General features: G+C 40.0%; 1 protein-coding gene across 3 annotated transcripts in view; it reads right to left on the bottom strand.

The window, feature by feature from the left end:
* The window catches only part of LOC128382213 (microtubule-associated protein 4), a 112,509-nt gene that overhangs the window by 82,432 nt on the left and 7,698 nt on the right, over positions 1-22,379 (bottom strand). For all 3 annotated transcript variants that reach the window (XM_053342198.1, XM_053342200.1, XM_053342199.1), the window contains exon 2: positions 1,799-1,987. In XM_053342198.1, coding sequence (XP_053198173.1) covers positions 1,799-1,985 — 187 coding nt within the window. In that variant the 5' untranslated portion in view covers positions 1,986-1,987. The remainder of the gene's footprint in view (positions 1-1,798; positions 1,988-22,379) is intronic.

Below are 22,379 nucleotides of genomic sequence, written 5' to 3'. Positions count from 1 at the left end.
CTCACAGCAGCAGGTGGGTCATTCAGACAGTAACTGGATGCAGCTTCATGTTCAGTTGCTCAATTTCAGCAGTTGGCTGGGCTATGCAGAGCAGTGTCCTCCACTCCTCTCATCCTCTAGGTTACTATCCTCCCCCCAGCTGAATGGCACCCCGACACATCCAAAATGGCAGACAGTGTCCAGCGGTGCCTCATAGTATCAGCCATTTAAGGGCAGCTGCAGTTCATGTTACATAACGCAGATTCTCATCTTGTTCAGGATAGATTGAAACATGGATATGGAGATCCATGGAGAGACAGACATCCCAGTTCAGGAAATTGAAGTCAGTAGATGGATGCAGATAAGTGACTGTACAGGGGGTGGTTTGATTCTTTTCATTATCACGTACCTCAGTAGATTTACCACTGTACACAACCTGCCCAGCAGCAAACACACACACGCACACACACACACACACACACACACACACACACACACACACACACACACACACACACACACACACACACACACACACACACACACACACACACACACACACACACACACACACACACACACACACAGTTTGTGACTAGCTGGTGGATGTAGTAGACCGGGACACTTTTAGAATGGCATTTAATTCAAATTGAACCTGATACCTTGACTTCTTCTATTATTAATATATTGATTTCTTTTATTGTTATGTCCTATTATTCTTTCTTTTTTTAAGCCTGTTCAGCACTTTTTTATATGTGTTACACAAATACAGTGACTACAAGACTTACATTCATCCACATGAAGCTACAGTAATGTTGTTCTGTGTGTGCTGGATGTGTAACAGGTAGCTGTTTGCTAACACATTAGCCACAGTAGCTTTCAGCTTCTTCTGCTGACCCCAAGTGGCCAAGAAAAGGCAGTTAAGGAAGCTTTAAATTCACAAGTATATAACTTAGATTTATGTTTTGAAGTTTACTGTTAAATTTGACAAAAAAGACAAAGTACCTCTAAAGAGATTAAAGTTACATAGTGTTGGTTTAAATTTGAGATAAGTAACACTGAGACTTCTGCTGTCACCCCTAGTGCAGTCTAGATGAATGAAGTTTTTCTTATGGCACTGAACAATTATACTTAAAAAAAACCTCAATACCACTACATAGAGTGCCAGTCCACAGCTTAGACACACTTTCTCATTTACTTAAACAAGAAAGTGTGTCCAAACTTTTTGATTGCTACTGACATGTTTTTATCTACAGTATTGGTGTGCAAGCAGAAGTCTAAGCAGTGAACATTAACCTAATCAAAAAGGGCAAGTGTTTGCATCTCATTTGCATAAACAGCCGACCTTGCACTGATCTCATTTAATCATTTTATTTCAGTGATTATTAGGACAGAATTTCAAGTATCTTAATCTATTTTTTTAATATTTCTTGATTTAACATGTAGTTTATGAGCAGCACCTCACTGTGTAGTACTGTAGTGCAGGAGATAATAAAGTGTTTAACCTTTACCTGCCTGTGTTTATATTTGTTCAACAGTTGATGGGATTAAAGAGTCCAGAAAGAACGAGCTGAGCAAGACTTCCTGTCTACACCTGTCTCTAACTCCCTCTACTCCTGTTTTCTCCAGTCAACCATTCATTCTCCTCCTCACTCTCCTCTCTCACTTGTCACATCACCAGTTCTATACCTTCCTCCCTGCACAGAAGTGATGGACAGCTTGTCCAGCATCATCGCCTTTTCTGATTACTGCACCTTTAGTCGTCTAATATCTACACTGCCATCACCCTCCCAGTCAGGCTCCACTGTATCACTCTCACCTGGTCTGGGGTCATCGTTGTCCAGCAGGGGGATGTAGTCTGTCTTTCCCACCGTCTCTCCAACCTGATCGTCGAAGGCCTCCGACTCCAGCTGAGCCACAAAGTCCCTCTCCACTAGGTTCTCCGGGCCTGACTGGGGAACACTGTCCGTCAGCGCGTCACTCAGACTCAGGTCTAACTCCGCCATGGCTGCAGAAACACAGACAGAGACACAGGACTTAAGAAAGGAACAGTTGACAGAAATATTAAAAAACACGATTATAAAAGGCATCAGTATCTCATGTGCTGTGAGCATCCACTCACACAAGTTTCTTATGACTGACTATGTTCTAACCAGGTTGCATTCTGGGTACAAAGGAGCACCGAAAGCATAATGTAACAAATACATGTCCAACAATGTCATTCCTCTTTATCAAACCCCAGAGACACAGTAACAGCATGTCAGCACTACTCCTACAGTTTATAATCACTCTGATGTTAAAGTGGTATGATGATATGCTGAAGGAGGAGGATCAAATGATGTATGATAAGCACATGTTTTGTTGGCCTCAACAATATTACCACATAATCCAATAAATATGAAAGAGTAACATTAGAAAACATCACTTTATGATTAATTATTTGAATAAAACTTCATTTATAGCAAGAACATATCATGGAGTAACTATAAACACTAATCCATACATGTAAAATAACAGTCACAACAATGTAAATTAAACAATGATTATATGCAATCTAGAATATGTCTAAAATCACCAATGTCCAACCAAATATATCCCAGTTTTAACCTCTAAACCTTGACATTTCCTTTTATCATTAATTCTCTAAAATCCTGCTTTTTGACTCATTCATGCTTCCTGAAAAGTTGAGGATGCAAAGGTTTTACCAGAGAGAGAAGCTCGAATGCAGAGATGAAGATGAGAGAGGTAAAGTATAAGGAGCAGAACGAAAGAGGAAGAAATCAAGTGAGGGAGGGTGAGAGAGAGATGGAAATGGTTACAGGAAGTGAGACTGCAAAATCTCTTTTAATAAATCCCATGCGCTGACAACAGGAAAACATTTACAGCCTATTGCATCATGGTTGCCCAGACGCGCCTAAATCTGACAAGCAAGATAAACAACATGACTAAATCAATTTGCTGTTGGTGATCAGGGGGAAAATCTAGACTGATCTGAAGTGAACTGGACTGCAGATTTTGTGACTTTATCCCTGATTATAACCTTGGTGTAATACCGCTTTCAACCACAAGGAGGCACTGTTTCAACTGGGATTAATCTGCACTAAAGACATGCAGGACTTGGAACGACACCGGCACAATCTGTACCTAAACACAGACACACACACACACATCCAAGCAGTCATCAGCTCATCTGGGAGTTCAGCTGACCAATGGCCACCGGGGGAATTTGCCGAGTCATGTTGTGTCATCTTCCAACTATAATGCCAGATTATCTTCAGTGCCAGCAGCCGGCCTTTCTCTGCTGCTCGGCTGCGCGCTGTGTTTATCTGTCTTGTCTCCATCTTTCTCCTTTTTTTTTTTTTATATATCATAGACACTAAACCTAACATGTCTGAAAAGTACAAGTCTACTCTTTTAGTTAGACAACTTTTTCTTTACCTTGTTGAAACAGGTTTGATTGACTGAGAGCAGGCTCTTGCTCAATGAATATCCAAGAGAAAAACATATGCTGTCAAAATCATGATCTGGCTGGCCTGCACACCACATCAATGCCCCCCTTGTTTCTTCCACTGCAGACAACATTACAGTATATCAGAAGATCTACATCTTACTGCTAAGTAGATGAAAAACAAACATGAAAGATACAAAACTTTGGAGAACTTTTGACATGTTTTAGGTTTGAGAAATGAATTCTAATCAAGTTTTTATTCATACTTATTCTTTTAAAAGACCAGTCAGGTTGCTCATACTGATCCAACAGATCCAAGACTCAACAGCCCCATCTGCTGGATCTTCTTCACTCACTACAAGAAGAATAGATGCAAGAACACCACATTTTATGACAAGATTCACCTGTTTTTATGATTTGAGTCAGACCCTCTTTGTTCAAATTAACCACTAGTATCCCTGCACTGATAGAACCAATGTGAGCTTTAGAAGTCCATCGTGTTGATCACCAAGAAACTCACCAAGTAAATATCTATAACATGACCTGGACACCCTCCAGAGAAATCCTGTAACAACATACAGTGATACAACCAGCTTCCATCTTTGCTTGCCAGCAGTTTGTGTTCTCTCTTTCCTGTTTCAACATGACAACGTCAGCTCTGTAAAGAAATGCTTTTCCTTGTTCGATGTGGAAGAACTTGACTGACTTCACCCTCGTCCAACACCTTTGAGATGACTTGGAGTTGGAATTTGGATGCATTCAAAAGCAATATTTGTGATTTGTGTCTTCTTATCTACAAACATGATTAATATAAGCAGGACTAAAAAAAAGTATGTTTTGCTAAATGTGTTCAAACCAGAGCTTTAACAGTAAGTTGATTGATCAATTACTTGACAGAAAATTAATCAGTAGCTCTTTTGATTTGATTAATCACTTGGAGTCATTTCTTAAAAGGAAAAATAAAAGCTTAAATTAGTTGGTTCTCTCTCAAATGTGAATATTTTCTGGTTACTTGAGCCCTCTATGATAATAATAATATGAATATCTTTGTATTGTGAACTGGTGGTTGGGACCAAAAAAGACATTTCACGTTGCCAACTTGGTCTTGGGTAAACTGATATTTTCCATCACTTTCTGTCATATGTACAGAGGATGTGACTTATCGATAAATCTAGAAAATAATCGATGGATAATTGATAATGAAATAGGCTTGTGTAGTCTGGCCTGGAGAGTGAAGGCTGCCTGTGATCAGTTATGGGTGTAATGTAATGCTTGGGGGCCCACATAGTTTTGGCCTTCTGGTTAAAATCATGTTGTCAAAGTTTTCATGTGAATATAAAAGCACAATTTAGTTTTTATCCCCTTTATAAGCCACATTATCACATTATCTTCCATCCAACATTACATCAGATACCCTGTTAAGACACCCAGTAAATCAACTGGAGAAGCAGTCAACCAATCACAAGTAGCAATCATTCAGACATCAAGTCAGTTATTTAAAAAAATAACAGAGACAATACAGCAAAGGCTTATTATTATATATATTGAACAATAGTCTGTTCCTGTGGTGGGGATATAAATAAAGTGTATGTAGGCGTACTTCATTACATGCCTGACTGTCAGTGTATCAGCAGCAGTAAATGAGAGCAGGGTGTGTCACAGGAAGGCTGCTGCCTCCTGCCTCCACCACAAAGCCATGCTGGTCAGCAATACTGCCCCAGTTTCCACATTTAACCCAGCATCATCTGTGTGTGTGTGTGTGTATGTGTGTGTGTGTATGTGTGTTTAATGTACAGTACATCATCTGTGCCAGCTGCAGAGTTAGCCTTAGTACCACCCAGTCAAGGCAACACATTGGATGCTGAACTATACCAGTCAGTCAGTGTTTGTTGTTCCTGTTGTCCTCAGCTTCTATTTCTACAGCGGGGCCCCATATGACCACAGGAGCAGAACCTTTTCATTAGCCTGGGTCCTGCAAGTGGGATGGATTTGGATCCTGGGTTAAGAAAATATAACAAAGTGGATGGTTTTTTCTAACCCTAGCGAGGTGCCGTAGTTGGAGCCGAGCTCCTGTTTTCACCCCCCTCTCCCTCCCCGCTTACAACTTTTGGTGTGGCCACTCGGAAACAATCTGGATTCAACAAAGGAAGGAAATTCACGGAAGGGGCAGTTTCTATTGTGCTGTCTGCTAACAAATGTCAGAGCGTGTGAGTGTGGATTAGTCATGTGCGTTTGTGTGTGTGTGTGTGTGTGTGTGTGTGTGTGTGTGGAAGCTTGTATATGTGTTTGCTGGGCTGCTGGGTGTGTGTCCTCTGGCTGCCAGAAAAGCAGAGGTGAAGGTTAAGCCTATTTAATCAGCTTCCACACACACAGCTATTGTATGTAAACAGTGATGCATCATGAGAAGCACACACAGAGATGATAGAGAAATTTGAAAAAAAGCCTAAAATACACTGACCAATCACAATGCAGGATATTATGCTGGTACGTTTCTAATGTGGCATTTGTAAATGATCTAAAGAAGTGATTATGGAGGCCTTCTGTACAGTAAATGACATTTCAATCAAAATCATCCAAAGCAGAAAAAGAAATGCATTTTTAAGGCTACATAATCTAGTGGAATGTAACTAAGTACATTTATTTAAGTACTCTACTTAAATACAAAGTTAAGTTTAGGTACTTGTACATTTACTTAAAGCTACAGTATGTAAGTTTTTGCTTTTTTGTTTGTTGTTTTTTTTTAAATTGAAATATGTTAATGTAGAAAGGTGATGGCAGCAGTATACAGATGTTCCCCTCTCATGTTTTTAAGCAAGCCTCGCCCTTTTAACCAATCAGAGATCAGGGGTGGGAGCTCACATCTGTCAATCAACATAAAAACTAGTGCTAGCATGAATTTCAGAAGTTTAAATATTTCCATTTCATGCCAGGTTCACTTGGTAACAGTGGCAAATTAAAGTTTAAATTAAAGAGTAATTTTATTGATTTATTTTTAAAGATTTTTAGGGCATTTTTTCCTTTGTTTGGGTCAGTGTAGCACAGCAGGAGACAGGGGAAGGGACAGGGGTGCCATAGGATTGGACAATGTGGTAATAGTAAGCCTTCATCATTAGGTGAGCAAGTACCTTCATTTTTGATACTTTATGTAAACATTAAAAGAAAAAAATTTACAACTTACAACTTTTATTAAGCTAATTCCTCCACCCACCACTGCTGGAGCCTTATATAATTAATACATTTATTTTTTTAAGTACAATTTTACTATACTACTTATAAGGATTTATATATATATTATTTAATTTGTGTGAGTGTAAATCCTTCCTAAGTTGTAAGTATGCACTAGCTGGTTTAAAACTAGTGATTTACTCAATCTCTTCACAGCATTAAAACTTAAGAAATGTTAGTTTTATATATCTGCATACATGTTTGTACAGAACAAGAGGGGGGAAGCTGATTAAACAACCTAACAGATGATTTATGCTAATCTTTCTAGTTTTCATGTCATTTATTCTTCAGTCTTAACAACTCATACATATAGTGAGATGAGGTTAGCTTTGTCAGTGTGTTCATGCAGCTACTCAACAGTTATACCTGGCTGTTACTGAGTGTTTAGTGTGTGTGATGCAAACTGTTTGGATGTAGGTAAAACTAATATTATCATCAATCTATTTTAAACTTATGAACAGCTGGTGCATCTGGCTCCTGATCAGCATCTTATTTGCATTTTCTCTTCGTTTTTTCTCGTCCCACTTGATCCATCACAACTCTTGGTTAGTATAAACTGCAGTAGTCTTTGTGTTTGCCAGCATAAAACACAACGTTTTTTGGTAAATGGGAACATAAACACTGGATGATAATCACCAAAAAACGTGCTTCCATTTCTGGTGAAAGATTTCAGCCTGATTCAAATCAATCAGCTGTGGTCAGCGTGCATCTACATGAACTGCATATTAAAAGCTGCAGGTGCAGTGCTACTGTGACTGTGTGAGCATCTGTGAGAGAGGATAAACCTAAAAGGGAGTGGAAGAGGCTGGGAGAGCGGGCAGGCGTGTGTGTATGTGTATGTGTGTGTGTGTGTGTGTGTGGTTTTCCATAAGCTTAGCCTTGGCAGGGCACCAGTGCAGCTCCTATAGCGGTTGTCAGGGTGATGTGTGACATAACACATAAGACCTAATCTCAAAAATCCCTTCTGCTTTCTCTCCTCCTCCTCCTCCTCCTCCTCCTGTTCCTTTAAAATACGACGACACAATGTAATGTCAGGCTTTGATTAATCCTGGAGAAGGTTGGGGGGTCAGGAGCCCTGCAGCCTGTTTAGCATCTTGCTCGAGGACACTTAAGCAGGGTGGATCTTTTAAGAACTTGGGTAGTCCAGCTGAAAGATCCCTCCTACTCTCTCCTTAACAGAGGAGGACTGTTTTTTAATTAGGAGACAAAAAGACTGCGTGACCTGGATCTGGATCAGATCTAAACTTCCTTAGTTAAACATTCACAAGCAATCCGAGTCGTATACGGGGTTAACGATAAGATGTTTACTCTCTATAAATGATTAATTGTTCCTCAGATCACATCCACAAGGAAACACACACACACACACACACACACACACACACACACACACACACACACACACTCCTTACATTCCAGCTGCAGGTTTGAAACCGGACACGTATCAGCTGCTGTGCCGCCGAGCAAGGCAGTGCAGCTGTAACCGCACCGGGGGCCGACTATAATTATCTCAGATATTTGAAAAGACAAATGCCTCTTCCCTGGAGTAACACTGCTAATAACATAACAGAAGAGTAACATGCGCTGTGAGATCACTTCCATTGAAGGGCTACACGGTCACCGTTTCATCCGAAATGATATGTTCATGCTGCTGGGAGGCTGTGACACACAAGATTAACAATACCAAGCAACGGCGGCAATATAAAAGGCAACTTGAGTGTCAGTATTTCCCTCCCTTCAGCTGCACTGTTACTTTAAGGAGTTTGGGCTGTAAATATGGAGCTGTTCACTGTCCAAGGACAATGTGGCTGTATAACAAGCACAAGGCAGTTTAATATCCACACATTACCACTGTGTGGACCTGTTATTATGAGAGGTCACGTGGCGTTAGGGGGGAAATGCTGACGTCACCGGGGTTTGATGAAGTGTATGATGTCATTGATGGTCGGCCCCATTTGGTTGAAAGTCTGACTTTAAATGAAACAAACGAAGAAGATTTGGTAGATATGTGAGCAGCCCTTGAACAGAGAGGGGCTCTCAATGATGGGAAACTAGACAGAAATATGACACAAGGTTTGACTCATTCACTTGATGTTGATACTTTTAGGAACTGTCAGAAACCTAGTATGTCCAAAACTGAATACGGAGTTACAGGGTTTCCACCCGACAGCAGTGTTATCCAGTCTGATTAAATAAAAGTTGTTTGGGGGCCCCTGGAGGTACTAATGCAGCCTTCAATAGAAATTAATACTAAGCTCATTAATGACAGAAATCTGCAATTATAGGATCTTAAACCAGACATGATCAGCAACAAGCTCAAAATTTAGAAACTATATATTCCATGTAGGCTTTGTGAATTTTGTCATGGTCATAATTTATAGAGAAAATGATCCATTGACTAATATAGAAACGCATCATCAGAATAATCAATAGTGAACATAATAATGAGCAGAAGTCCTGATGGTGACATTGTTCTAACTAGAAGTGCAGAGGACTCTTCAGATGATCAGACAGGTTGTAGACAGATTAGATTCAGACAGACTGAACAGACTAAACTGCTTTATTTCGAGGAACATTGAAAAATGGCTGTAATAATCTCCTATTGCGCAAGAGAACAGTGTGCACACAAACACACCCACACCCACATACACACACACACACACACACACACACACACACACAGCCCTCAGAAGGACAAATAATTATAACCATAAGAAATGGAATATAATATTCATAAGTATGTTTAAATTAGTGTAAACTCACCTGAAAATAAGAATCGTTGTGTTTTTGTTACTTTGGAATAAGACTTTTATTTCTACATATGGAGCAGGTCTCCTTCCACGGCAGACTGCCATGTTGCACCGCCATGTTTCTACAGTAGCCCAGAATGGACAGACAGAAACTGGCTTAAGGGTGTGTTCCAATTGGACTGAGAAGTCGGATTTCCCAGTAGGAAATTTCAGCTGTAATGCTCACTGAAGCCCGAATTCCGACTCGAAAGGTTGGACAAACCGTGACACGCCCGGCCTCAAAATGGAAAATAGCTGCCCTGGACATCAACAGGGGGAAAGTTGTAGTAATATCCTGTTTATTAGCAGTTTTGTCTTATTTGTGTCTCATTAAACCAGTCATACACACAGCATTGCCCACCTTCTATCTGTGGATGTTGCTACAGTCTTTGCATAAGCATATACAGCCAAATGCATTTTTATCAACTGGTATTGCTATCAGTGGCTAACCTGGCTTGAATTGGTTTTCTGACTTCCATACTGGAACAATACAAACTGGGGTGTGACGTCATTCCCAGCACTGACTTCCAACTTCTAAAAAGATAAATTTAACACAGCATTAGTCGTTGACAAGTTTCAGAGCCACCATAGATTCTCCTACAACCTTGAAAGAGAGCAATCTGCAACCACACCACTAGATGGCACTTAATCCTACACACGGGTCCTTTAACAGCTCACTTGGTTTCATTCATTTTGGAAACCGATATGAGTAAACTAATGTGATAAAATTGCACTTTGTCATGGAGATATGATTTTGCTGAAATCTGATAGATAATAATATTGACTAATTGCCCAGATTTCCAATAAACAAGCAGCTGGATTTCAGTGATGACATATTACTAATAACTATTTTGGACTGGAGCTTTTCTCTCCATCTGTGATGCATATGTTACAAACTCTTCTGTTCTACAAAGATATCTCTGACAATGAAAGACAAAAAAAAGTTTATATAACTTTATATTAAATAAAAGAAAAACTGAACAATGTTTGTCAGATAGAGAGATTCAGTTATCCTGCTGACGCCCTTAATATTGAAGCATTTGCATCAACTCCAATATTTACTGTGAGATATTTAATAAAGCTATACTGCCAAAAGAAGCATCTTGGGGAGGTTATTAGTGTGCAGTTGACAGAGGGGTGCGGTGTAATATGTATTCAAGCAGAGAGCCTCAACATGGTCTGGAAAAATACAAAGTGTTCAGTGGCCTGCGGGCTCACCACTCACCTCTGATGTCCCTTTCTAAGAGACGTGGGACACTTCCTCTAACAGCTCAGCTTACTTAGTTACCGTGTGAATGTGTGTGTTCGTGTGTGTGTGTGTATACTGCAGCTTGAATGAGTGGCTGGAGGAGGAAGAAACTCACTATACTGACTGATGGAGCACTGAAACATGATATTTTAATCTCCCCTGCTCAGAAATAATAAGAATGTAAAGACTTTAAATTATGATGAATAATCATCATCACAATATTTACTTACAGCTGCTAAACATGAACTGGATTCACTAGCATCATCATGTAAAATCTGTATTTGATGATTCTGCAGCTGCTGTGATTTTGACTATGGCTGCCTGACTGTCTGCCTGGTTGGTTTGAATATGGAAGAGATTATAGAGTAAAGTATGTCCTGTTTGTCTCTGAGCACTTTGTTGTGTGTGTGTGTGTGTTCGTTTCCCCTTTTTTCTGCAGCCACACTTCTGTTTTTGTGCACCAGCTGATATACAGAGACAGCTGACAAGGGACTTTTGGCCCTCACTCAGTTTCTGTCTCTGTTTCTCTCTCTCTCTCTCTCACACACACACACACACACACACACACACACACACACACACACTCACAAATGCACACACAAACACAAACCCTACTGACACACAACCTGATGGTTTCAATTACAAGTTGGAACCCACTCCCCCCACTCAACATTTAAGAATAACCACCAAAGTTTAACCTTATTACGAGGAGACCTGTTAACACTTGATCTTATCTTTTCTTTTGAATTAATAAAAACATATATTTTATAAACACATTACTTTGCTAACAATAATATTAGCAGCACCAATACGATCAACATGCTAGCCTCCCCCTAAAAACGTCTCCATGGCAACACGGATTCAAGAGTCCACCAAACCCCTTCAGTCCTTTGAGGTGGTGATATGAAAAAAACTCACTTACAGTACATTACAGGGACGGCCAAATGTCATGCGTGGCACATATCAAAATAAGAAAAAACACACTGTTTTATGTGCAAGCTCGACATCATTAACAGTTGACACACATCAGCTCTTTAAGATCAACCAGCATCCTGTTTTAAAACTTTGACATGAGGAAACTCTTCAGAAAAGCAGCAATTTGCTCACGTGAGTTATGGCAGTCACATGAGGGAAATAACATGCACACAATTCAATTCAACTATTTCTCACTTTGCTGCAGCGCCACCTGATTACAAGTCCTATGTTATAACAGTCAGGCATGGAGTGTCAGTTACAGCTCACTGTAAAGCGCTGGGTCACCCCTGCTTTACTCATTAACACACAGACCACAGGGCATCTACTTCAAAGACTCATACCGCTTCCGTCAATGCATATATATATGTGTGTGTGTGTGTGTGTGTGTGTGTGTGTGTGTGTGTCTGAAGCCTCATTACTCCCATGCACACACAGCATGACCCTCCCACAGTTAGTTTACTTGAAAAGCAGATGGGGAGGCGGGGGGAGGGGTCAGGGAGGCGAGAGACGGTGTTATCTGATACCTGTTCACACCCTGTAAATCACAACTCCAACTACGCCCACGGGGGAGGGGGGGGGGGGTCCTCCATCCTGTCATGATGAGGTTTATCATAAAGCACTCCTGACCTAAATCTACTGTGTAAAATCTACTAATGATTGGATTAAAAGAGGCAAAAGTTACATTTAGTAGAAAACAGTCCTTCAAATGACCATTTTTACTCACTCTGTGTGTGTGTGTGTGTGTGTGTGTGTGTGTGTGTGTACTGAGGTATGAAGTGTCCCCCTGTTCAGCTGCCATCACACTACTGTGAGAGAGATGCTATCGCTAAAATTCCTAGCGGGCCATTCAATCTATTTCACCAAGCCTTACAATCACAGCACTTTGTTCATACAACACATACACACACAAACACACACATCAGACCTTGGTCACTTTTAGGGACATTACTTGGACATTTCTGACATTTCATTTATCCTAACCCTAGCCCGTTAATTAGCGTTTTCCCAATATTGAACACAGTTTTGTTCCCCATTTGGACAAGCCATCCCCAATTAACTGCTCCTAAGTCTAGACTTTGTCCCTACAAATAGCCTGTGACACAGCACACACACACACACACACACATTTCAAAAGTACTGTTTTAACTATTCATGTGTTGAACATCCTCATACACTTTCCCAGTTTAACATGATGATCTCAGAGCCTTCAGGCAAAGGTGCAACTTGTGTTCACATTTCACGGTCCACAGGAAGCTGCAAAACCTGCAAGAGTCCAACTGTTTCCAACTAGTGGAGCTTTGCTCGGAAGCACTGGAAGAAAAGTTATTACAATATTCCACTAATCCTAATTTCATTCAAAAATGCTGTTTGCATGTTTTGAGGTTAATCAGCCACATAGATATATCTCTTTCTGCTCACAAAACAAGGCTGTACCTTTCATTTTGAAAATGTTTCTTGATATAAAAGTGCAAAAGCATATCAGAGCGTACATTGTCTGACACACCCAACCACACAAACACACCCAAACACAACACACATAAATCTTAACACCTCTAAACGTCTGGCACTCACTTCTCTCATTTGAAGTGATTACTGAAGCCAGACAACTGAAATATGAAGACACATTTCCCTCACAAACACGCACACACAAACACGCACACACAGACACACACACACACACACACACACACACACACACACACACATAATCACAGGGCCGGGGTTGTTTATGTAAGGAACTGATGGTATGTCCACCGTCAGGCTCGGTGACTACTTGGACGACTGGGAGTGATGAGAGGCTGATGACAGAGAGAGAAGGTAATGAATGAGATGGCGTATGCAGGCTTCTGGTGTGCTATCTGATACAGGGAGTGGCTGAAAGCCCCAGGGAGTTAGGTAGGTGTGTATGTGTGTGTGTGTGTGTGTGTGTGTACGCAGCATATGTGAGAAAGACAGATTGTGCGTAATTACTCTCAGGAGATGTGCAGGTGCTGTTCAGTTACCCTCCATCCAGGTTTGTGTGTGTGTGTGTGTGTGTGTGTGTAAGTGTCTACAACACCTGTGAATATTAAACAGGTGCAATGGCAGAGCTAAACATGTATTTTGTCAGAAAGTCCCTGCTAATATGTCAGGACTTTCCAATGACTCAGCAGAGTTCATTTCATCAATAAAACTACAGTGTATTTATTTAGTTAGGTTTTTTGGGGGGGAGGTTTGTCCTTGTTTGTTTTTGATTGTGTGTATGGTGTTGTATTATATGTGATCATCTTGTGACAGTAGAAAGCTTTGTATTTAATTTAGCCATATGTTGCTGTCTAAAAAGAAAAAAAAGAAAGTTAGAACTATAGCTGAATATATTTGCTGATGAATATATTTATAAATGTAATATAAAGTGGTCACTAAAAAGACAAAGTACTGCTGTGTCTCAGGTCATATACTACTGTTAGTACATTTCTGTGTAAATATTAAGTTTGGTAGTACAAGATTTGAGACATATGACAACATATCATTTTAATGTGACAAAGAACTTTAGCATGTGTTTACAGGTATTAAGAAGTTCTACTGCATGTGTGAATGAAGTCATATGAAGCGTTTGAGTCTCCAGAGTGAGATGTGTGAAATGTGATGAAATCAATAACATCACTTGGTCTGTTGGTGTGAGAATGAAGTATATGTGGAGGTGTGGAGGTAGAGAGAAGTGAGGTTAACAGCTACAGGCTACATTAACCACTGCTAACAAAACACATGACTGAACTGTTGGTAGTCAAGTTGCACTGTGGGTAATGTGGTTTCCTTTTTCTTTTCTTTTTTTTTTCTTTCCACTTTGAGTAAGGTTTGTTACTGCACTGTAATGTTACTGTTAGACTAAAACTTACAATAATCAAAATCACTCATCTGCATTTCTATCTATTAATACTTAGACAATAATTAAGTCAAAATCAGATACTATAATGAGTAATGATTCATTTAGCAGAATCTTTCCTCATATGCAGAATACATTTACAAATGAATTTGCTAAAAAAGATTGTCAAGTCTCCAGATATAGTTCCTGACTGTACTTCCTGGATAATGTTGGTTTGTAAAGGCTTTGAAGCTTGAATGAATGTGAATGTGTTGCTAGTGTTGCTTCTGCACATGAGAACATGACAACAACACAACTGCACACACATACAGACACAGAGGGGACTGAAACACACACGTGGTGATTGATACTGTCAGGGGTAATTAAAACAGGATGTTTAATAAATAGGTCAGACGGTGCATCCTCTTGTATTCTGACACAGTGTGACGCTCTTTTATAACCACGTGTGACGCCTTCCACTCAATGCATGGGTCTACACTGACAGGCCATTAGCAGTGACAGTGTTCTGAGCAGAGTGGTGTGGCTCAGGTCATTCCACCTCCTGATGTGTGTGTATGTGTGTGTGTTAGTGTCTAACTGGGCTGGTCGATGTCCTCTCCTGTGCTTGTGCTGTGCAGCAGTAAGTGATGTAATGTTCTGGCCTGCAGCGTCTGATCATGACCTGATTCACAGAACCATGCAGGTCAGTGTGCAGCTGTGATCCCCCACACAGAGGAGGAGGGGGGTACACAACCTTACAGCAGACAGTCTATAACTACACATCACTTGTTAGCTGTGAGTGTTCAAACACCAACAATCATTTTATCTCACTTTATATGAAGCACAATTACTTTCTACAGTGTCCCAAATTAAATTAAAGACGTTTTAAGGCTTCACAGAATGCAATTTTATATTTTCTGCACTGTTAAATTAAATGTCAAAGAATGATGGAAAACCAGAAGATGCAATAAGGCCTTTTATTATCATTATTTATTAAGTATATGAATGTATTGACATTTATCAGTGCTTCCCAGCTGTATATGATATAGTAATTATAATGAGTCAATTCACATGACCTGCACCCAGATTAGCAACACATTGAATGATGGATTAACCAATTACAATCAAAGTCCCCACTACATTAAAAAATATATATAAAATATAAACGTTTTCAATGATGAATGGATGATGTATGTGCAGAGTTTGTTTTCACATTTATCTAGAAGTGAGAGATGAAAGTGGAAAGTTTCTCTAAACTCAATGAAAATTCAAATTTAAAGGAGGCGGGCCTATGGACAGGAGTTGTGACATCACAACTATTTGGGAAGCCAATCATGGTCCAATATTCATGTGATGTGGAAACCTGAAGCTTCCAGTGCACAAACACTGAGAATGGACTTTACAGTGAAGTAGGAGACATCTGTGTGTCCAACAGGTAAACTATTGAAATTAAATATATAGATATGCATATTTATAGATTGGAGACTCTTTAATGAGGGACAGTGGAGATATTTATACTAGACGCACAATATTGTTCCAAACCAGTGCTTTAAGTGGGCTGGTACACAATACCACCACTTCTAGATTGACTTTCCTATCCTCAACATATCAGAGTGTCTCTGCGATTCATTATGACACTTACACTACATTACCCAGGGTGCACTACGCAACGCTGGCCTCTCTCTTTTCTTTCAGGACTATGTGATACAAAAACATGACAGTAATGTTGCCATGGATACAAAAAGGCACAAAGACGATAAGAATCTGAGTTGGATGATGACTCAGCTGTCCAACAGTCATATTCTACCACAGCAGAAAATGCAGGTGGGGAGCGGCAAGCTAAGAGCCTGTTGCTATAGGATACTCCAGACAACAACTTGCCTTGTCTGATGGAAGTAGTTTATTTAATAAATTCATTTTGTGAAAATTGGCATTGTCTTCCTATCTTTTATTTACTGTAGAAATTCACAATGTATTATTGATGATGGGCCCATGCAGGTGAACATGGGGAGTACTGAAAACTATGTTACCATCTAGAGTTACTGTCAACTGTTCAAGATCTGACTTTGTAAGAAAAAAAAAAAAAGAAAAACAGATTTGTAAAACCTTTTAAGGGAATTCATATCAAGGAAATCACCACTTTTTTCATAAAGATATCAACATAATGATGAACCAAATGACTCATGTTTCCTGATCTGAAGTCAATTATAGAGTTAAGATGAGTCACTGCGCTCTCTAATACATGACATCAGATGTAACACTGATAGGATGAAAATAGGCAGGAAACTAATGTGCTCGTTGAGTTCATCATCCGGGGCTGGGCTGCTACAGAGCACACACACACACACACACACACACACACACACACACACACAACCACACACACACACACACACACACACACAGACACACACACACACAGACCTCCATTTCGATCTAACCATCAATCCTCTCCTCCTAATGCAAACAGCATGAGGTGACACTGATGTGACTCGCACTAAAATAGTCTGATGACTCACTGAAGTGAAGAACACACAGTCCTGGAAGTGTGTGTGTTTGTGTGCTGTCAATACACTGCATATATGTAACTTTAACATATGCTTATGAGTGCATGTCAAACAGGTAGTGATATAAAATGCCACATAATGTTAAAGGCAGCAGAGAGAAAGTGAAGTGCTCTGATATAGATATATATATATACACACAACATTATGCAATAGTTGATCTCTTATGTATGATATACCACATATATAATGAATAGTGTGGCATATGCAGGTGAATTATGCAGAGGCTGTGTCAGTGTGTGAGGGGTTTCCCATCAAACAGGAAAAAACACTCACATCATCCTCCATGATAAATATAGTATGCTGGTTACTGATGACTGCATGCTATTTAACAGTTAACCTTCAACTCATTTGACTGTGGTTACTGAAAGCAGGCTTAGCATTAATAAACACTAACATCATCTTGTGGATTTGGCTGATCTATCTTATTGCCAGCAATAGGAGAAGAGAGTGTAAGAAATATTATATCTATATTACTATATGTTACATAAATATGACCTCTTAAAAATGCAGAAGCTATTACTCCTCTCTTTGTTTTGTACATTACTCGTAACAAAGTGCAGCATTGCTCTAATGCACTGATCACTCTGCTTAATATCCATTGATTATCCACATCCGGACCATGACATCACATCCTCTTTCTGCTGTGAGCTGAGTTCCGTTTTTGGCAATACTCTCACTTCTTCAAACTCTGCATTATATTCATACTCATAGAAATAGAGAAGATACAGACAGAAATGCTCACTGTACAGTCAGATAGCAGAGACTAAACTTGCTTAAACTAGTGTGTATTTGTACGGTGTGTGTGTGTGTGTGTGTGTGTGTGTGTGTGTGTGTGTGTGTGTGTGTGTGTGTGTGTGTAGGAGTAGTCAGTGCCCTGCTGATCTGCTACTGAAAGCCAGTGTGTCTTTGATGTTTGGCTCCATTCATAGAACTCCACTTTAGGTAATGTTAATATGTGCCGTGTCTGTGTGTGTGTGTGTGTGTGTGTGTGTGTGTGTGTGTGTGTGTGTGTTCCGCTGCATCTACACAGAGCCTTAATGGAGCCCACAGTGAACCTGTTTGAGGGCTCAGTGAAAGAGCTAGTGTTTGTGTGTGTGTGTGTTTGTGTGTGTGTGTGTGTGTGTGTGTGTGTGTGTGTGAGCGTGCAGTCTTCTCATTCTAATAGCATTACACAGGACTCTCAGGACATGTCTGTATAATTCAGCACTTGCTGCAGCCCATTAGAGAGCAGAGAGACACACAGACAGGCAGGTAGTGATGTGCACACCCTCTATCATGTCCTCCCTCCCTCCATCCCTCCCTCCATCCCTCCATCCATCCCTCCATCTATCCCTCCCTTTGGAAAGGACACGCAGTGTACAGTAGCTGAATGAATTCCCTGTATGTCCCCGTGGTCTCGCCTACACACACACACACACAGACACACAGACACACACACACACACACACAGACACACACAGAGACACACACACACACACACATGGAGTATTTCTTTGGGAACCATGCCCTATTGTTGCAGAGCGAGGCTTAACACATCGCAATGGAATGTGAAGCAGCGCGGACACACACTCACAGACAGACACACACAGAGGTCAAACTGTAATCCCAAAACAAACAGGTAGTGGACACACACTCGTCCACGGCTATTCACTATAATGTGTGTGTGTGTGTGTGTGTGTGTAGCTTGGTGTGCTGGAACAACACAACAGTGGATTCTATAGGACACTCCCCCCCCCCCCCCCCTTCAAACTTCACATGCTTCACATTCCTCATAGCTGCACACACAGTTCTGGATTCATTTTCATGTGTAAATATGTTTACTTTTTATACTCAAATTCAACTATTATATTGACAGAGATGAGCTTTATATGCTACATTCTATTTCTATATGAATGAAGAGGAAACATCTTAGAAAAACACTCCTCCAGAATGACCTTAACATTAAATCAACACTTCTCTAAAACAGTTTCAACAACAACAGAATACTGGAGCCTTCATGAAGTTTGGATGTATTGCAGCAATCCAGCTTTTTTCTTGATAAAAGACTCTTTATTATTGATATGTATCAGTTTTAGATGATTGTAAATTCATTCATTTGGAGTTATAAATTGTTTATCTTAAAAAATGCCATCACCTGCAGAATGATAGGACACTTTATAGACTAAATGAGTTGGTATACAGATAAGCAGCTTATGTTATATACTGGTACTGTACTGGTACTGTACTGGTACTGTACTGGTACATGATGCAACACTGTACTGCAATATGTCCTTCCAGCTGCTGTTCCAGTACTTCATTACAGGTGCTGCAAATAGCCTAATTGTTTGCTACTCTTTTCAATTTGAATTTCAAATAAAATGATTTGATTTTTTTTCTTTTGTTTTTACCTATCAGTGAACCACACAAGACTTCCAGTGTGTGTGCAAATGACAATAAAGTCAATAAAGTCATAAAAATGAGCTGTATTAGCTGTACTAAAGCTTAATTATTAATTATGTTGTCATTGTTTTCTTTGGACTCAACCTTCCAGGGTAAGCGTCTGTCACACTGAGCTCTAATCACACAAACACACACACACACACACACACACACACACACTGATGCTACTACTGGTTCTCACACTGATAAGTGAGGGGAGGGTTCTTAAATAAAGCAGAGTGTAAGCTGCTGTCTGCATGTTTTATTCTACAAAGCACTACAAGTGACTTTTCAACAAGTTCCTTCATCACCTGGAAAATAAAACCCCCTTAAGGCGGTTCCAGTATAAACAGAGAAAAGCTCTGCCAACCTGAGCCATTATGACAGAAGCTTAACACTTTTCTGTCTCTGGAGGAATATTCAATGTTAGGAAATATGCTGACTTGCTCACACATGTCATTTCAACCTCAGGCTATCAGCTGACACTGAGAAACACTAATGGTCTGACAGTTCCCACTCTGCACAGCTTTAATCGTTTTATTTGACTCTGAAAGTCCTGTTGATTATTTTACCGACAATTTTTTTTTTTTTTGTTTGGGATGGAATTATGGTTTAGTTTCAGGTCTTTCAGTCTTTTATTGAGCCATGCTCAGTCAGTCGAACTGCTTTCCCTTAGCTGTCCTTTCCTTTGTTTTTGTCCCTGTGTTGACACATGATACAGGCCTCTATGGCTCCACTTTGAATCAGGTATTAGGATTACACCTATCTGATATATCCTCACCCTTCATACAACTGGTTTCCAGTCTGAAGCTACTGAAAGTCTAAATGAGAAGATAAAAACATAACAGGAAGCATGTATGTATGGTTCTATAATACTGATGTCTCCAGAGAATCTATCACACCCCTTTGACTTTACTCATCTAGAACACACCTCTATAGAATCACCTCACTCCATCCATCTACCCATCCATCCATCCATCCTTCCGCCTGTGTGACATCCAGCTCCTCACCCTGCTGTAATTCCCAGCGGGGGGGGGGCCTGATTGGCAGCAGTAAAGCCTGCTTGCTGACACACGGGTCCAGCTGCTACAGTTGTGAGGAGGGATTAAAGTGACCGGTTCACTCTGTACCATCCCCATTCTTTTCCTCTCCTCTCTTCAATCCCTCCATCACTTCATTCATTCAATCCGCCGCTGTCACGCAATCGCAAAGACTCCGCCCCTTCAGCCCCAAAAAATATGCACATTTACACATTTACGTACACATTCATATACATCAGGGTGTCTGGCTGCTAGTGAGATACAGAGCTATGAAATCTAAATGACATCACTGGCTGTTCTCAATCAACCACCCTTATACTAAATGAGCAAGACCCTTCTGATTGGTTAAAACTAACTAAATAAAAGGGAGCAGCTGTTCTGGTATATAAACCTACAGTATAGATTAATCCAGCTTGCAGGCAGAAGTAGACAAGCTGCCACTATACTGTTATGACTCCTCACTTGTAAACTCAAATCTACTAGATATACTACTATATACTATCACACATACTGTATTTGTTTGTTTGATGTTTGATAACTACCTTTGAGGGATCATTGCTAAACAATGTGTGTCTATCTATATATTCTGTACATATAACATTATCAGCCAATATATTGATATGGGTATGGGCCAAAAATCTAGTATGGGTTGGGCCCTCATACACTCACTGCAATGTATGTAAAGCATCTGACTTGTTCAGGAAAACTATACAGTCATCATGTTCCATTAAAATGAGGGTTATAAGCTAAATATGTCTGCAGCTAAATATTATTTTCACAATCGATTAAAACATGAACCAACATGTAACATGAACTCACTGACACTGGATGAGTCTATGATGGTTGGCTCACATTCTGCTGCTGTTTACAGGACACAGGACTGTTTAAAGTTCTATTATTTGATGACATCATTGGACTGCAAGGTATTCTTGAAGCTTGGAGGTTTTATCCAAAAAAACAGTAGGTTATATAATACTGTGCATATTATCTACACAATGTATTATTCTTATCCAGCCACTGTTTACAAAGGCCTCTGAAGTGTAGGTCTAAGATACTTTAACATTGTACTTTTTATTCCATGTGTCTGATAAGGACATTTGCTTAAAGACAAGGAATGGTTTATTTATCAAGCAAAAACACCACATTGTTCATGGTTTGAGCTTCTCAAATGTAAAGATTTGCTGTTTTTCTAAGTCTTATATGACTCATATGCTCTGGAAAATTGGGATGAGTTGAACAATTCATTGATTATTTGAAAAAAAAATCATTAGTTCCAGCCACAGATTACTTAGCATTCACTTAGCAATCACACTGTCTGCCACCTCCAATCAACCATCAGTGATAAATAATTCATTGAAACTAGAGCAGGTTTTTCTCTCTTTTCCTGGAAGAACCTGATGAAATTGTTTTTTGCATGTGATACAGAAGTACAGAAAGAACGAGTGTATAATTTCACCTGGCCGTGACTTCTCTCCGAGGGATTCATAACAAGCCCTGACAACGTTAGAAGACAGAAAATCACTTGTTGGAGAGCAGCACAAACTCTGATAGAAGCTATATGAGGTTTGGATAGAACTGATGAACAGGCCACAACCTGACTTTCCTGTTCTGACCTTTCACTAAAAAACACAAGCCTGTCTGCCAGCAGTCCTGGCTGAAACCTAACAGACCGTAGATTTATCTTTATTAATTACATACTTTTGACAACTGCTGGGAAAGAGGCAAAATCCCTCCCCCCGATCCCCCCTGACCTTTCACTGATGTTTCACTGAAAACAGCTGAATCACTGCCAGTCGGGGCTCAGGGAATGAAATGTTATAATCGATGAATCATTAGGTTTTTACGGC

The sequence above is a fragment of the Scomber japonicus genome, chromosome 21, assembly GCF_027409825.1.
Source record: "Scomber japonicus isolate fScoJap1 chromosome 21, fScoJap1.pri, whole genome shotgun sequence".
Lineage (NCBI taxonomy): Eukaryota > Metazoa > Chordata > Actinopteri > Scombriformes > Scombridae > Scomber > Scomber japonicus.
This window is presented reverse-complemented; position numbering and strand designations above follow the sequence as displayed.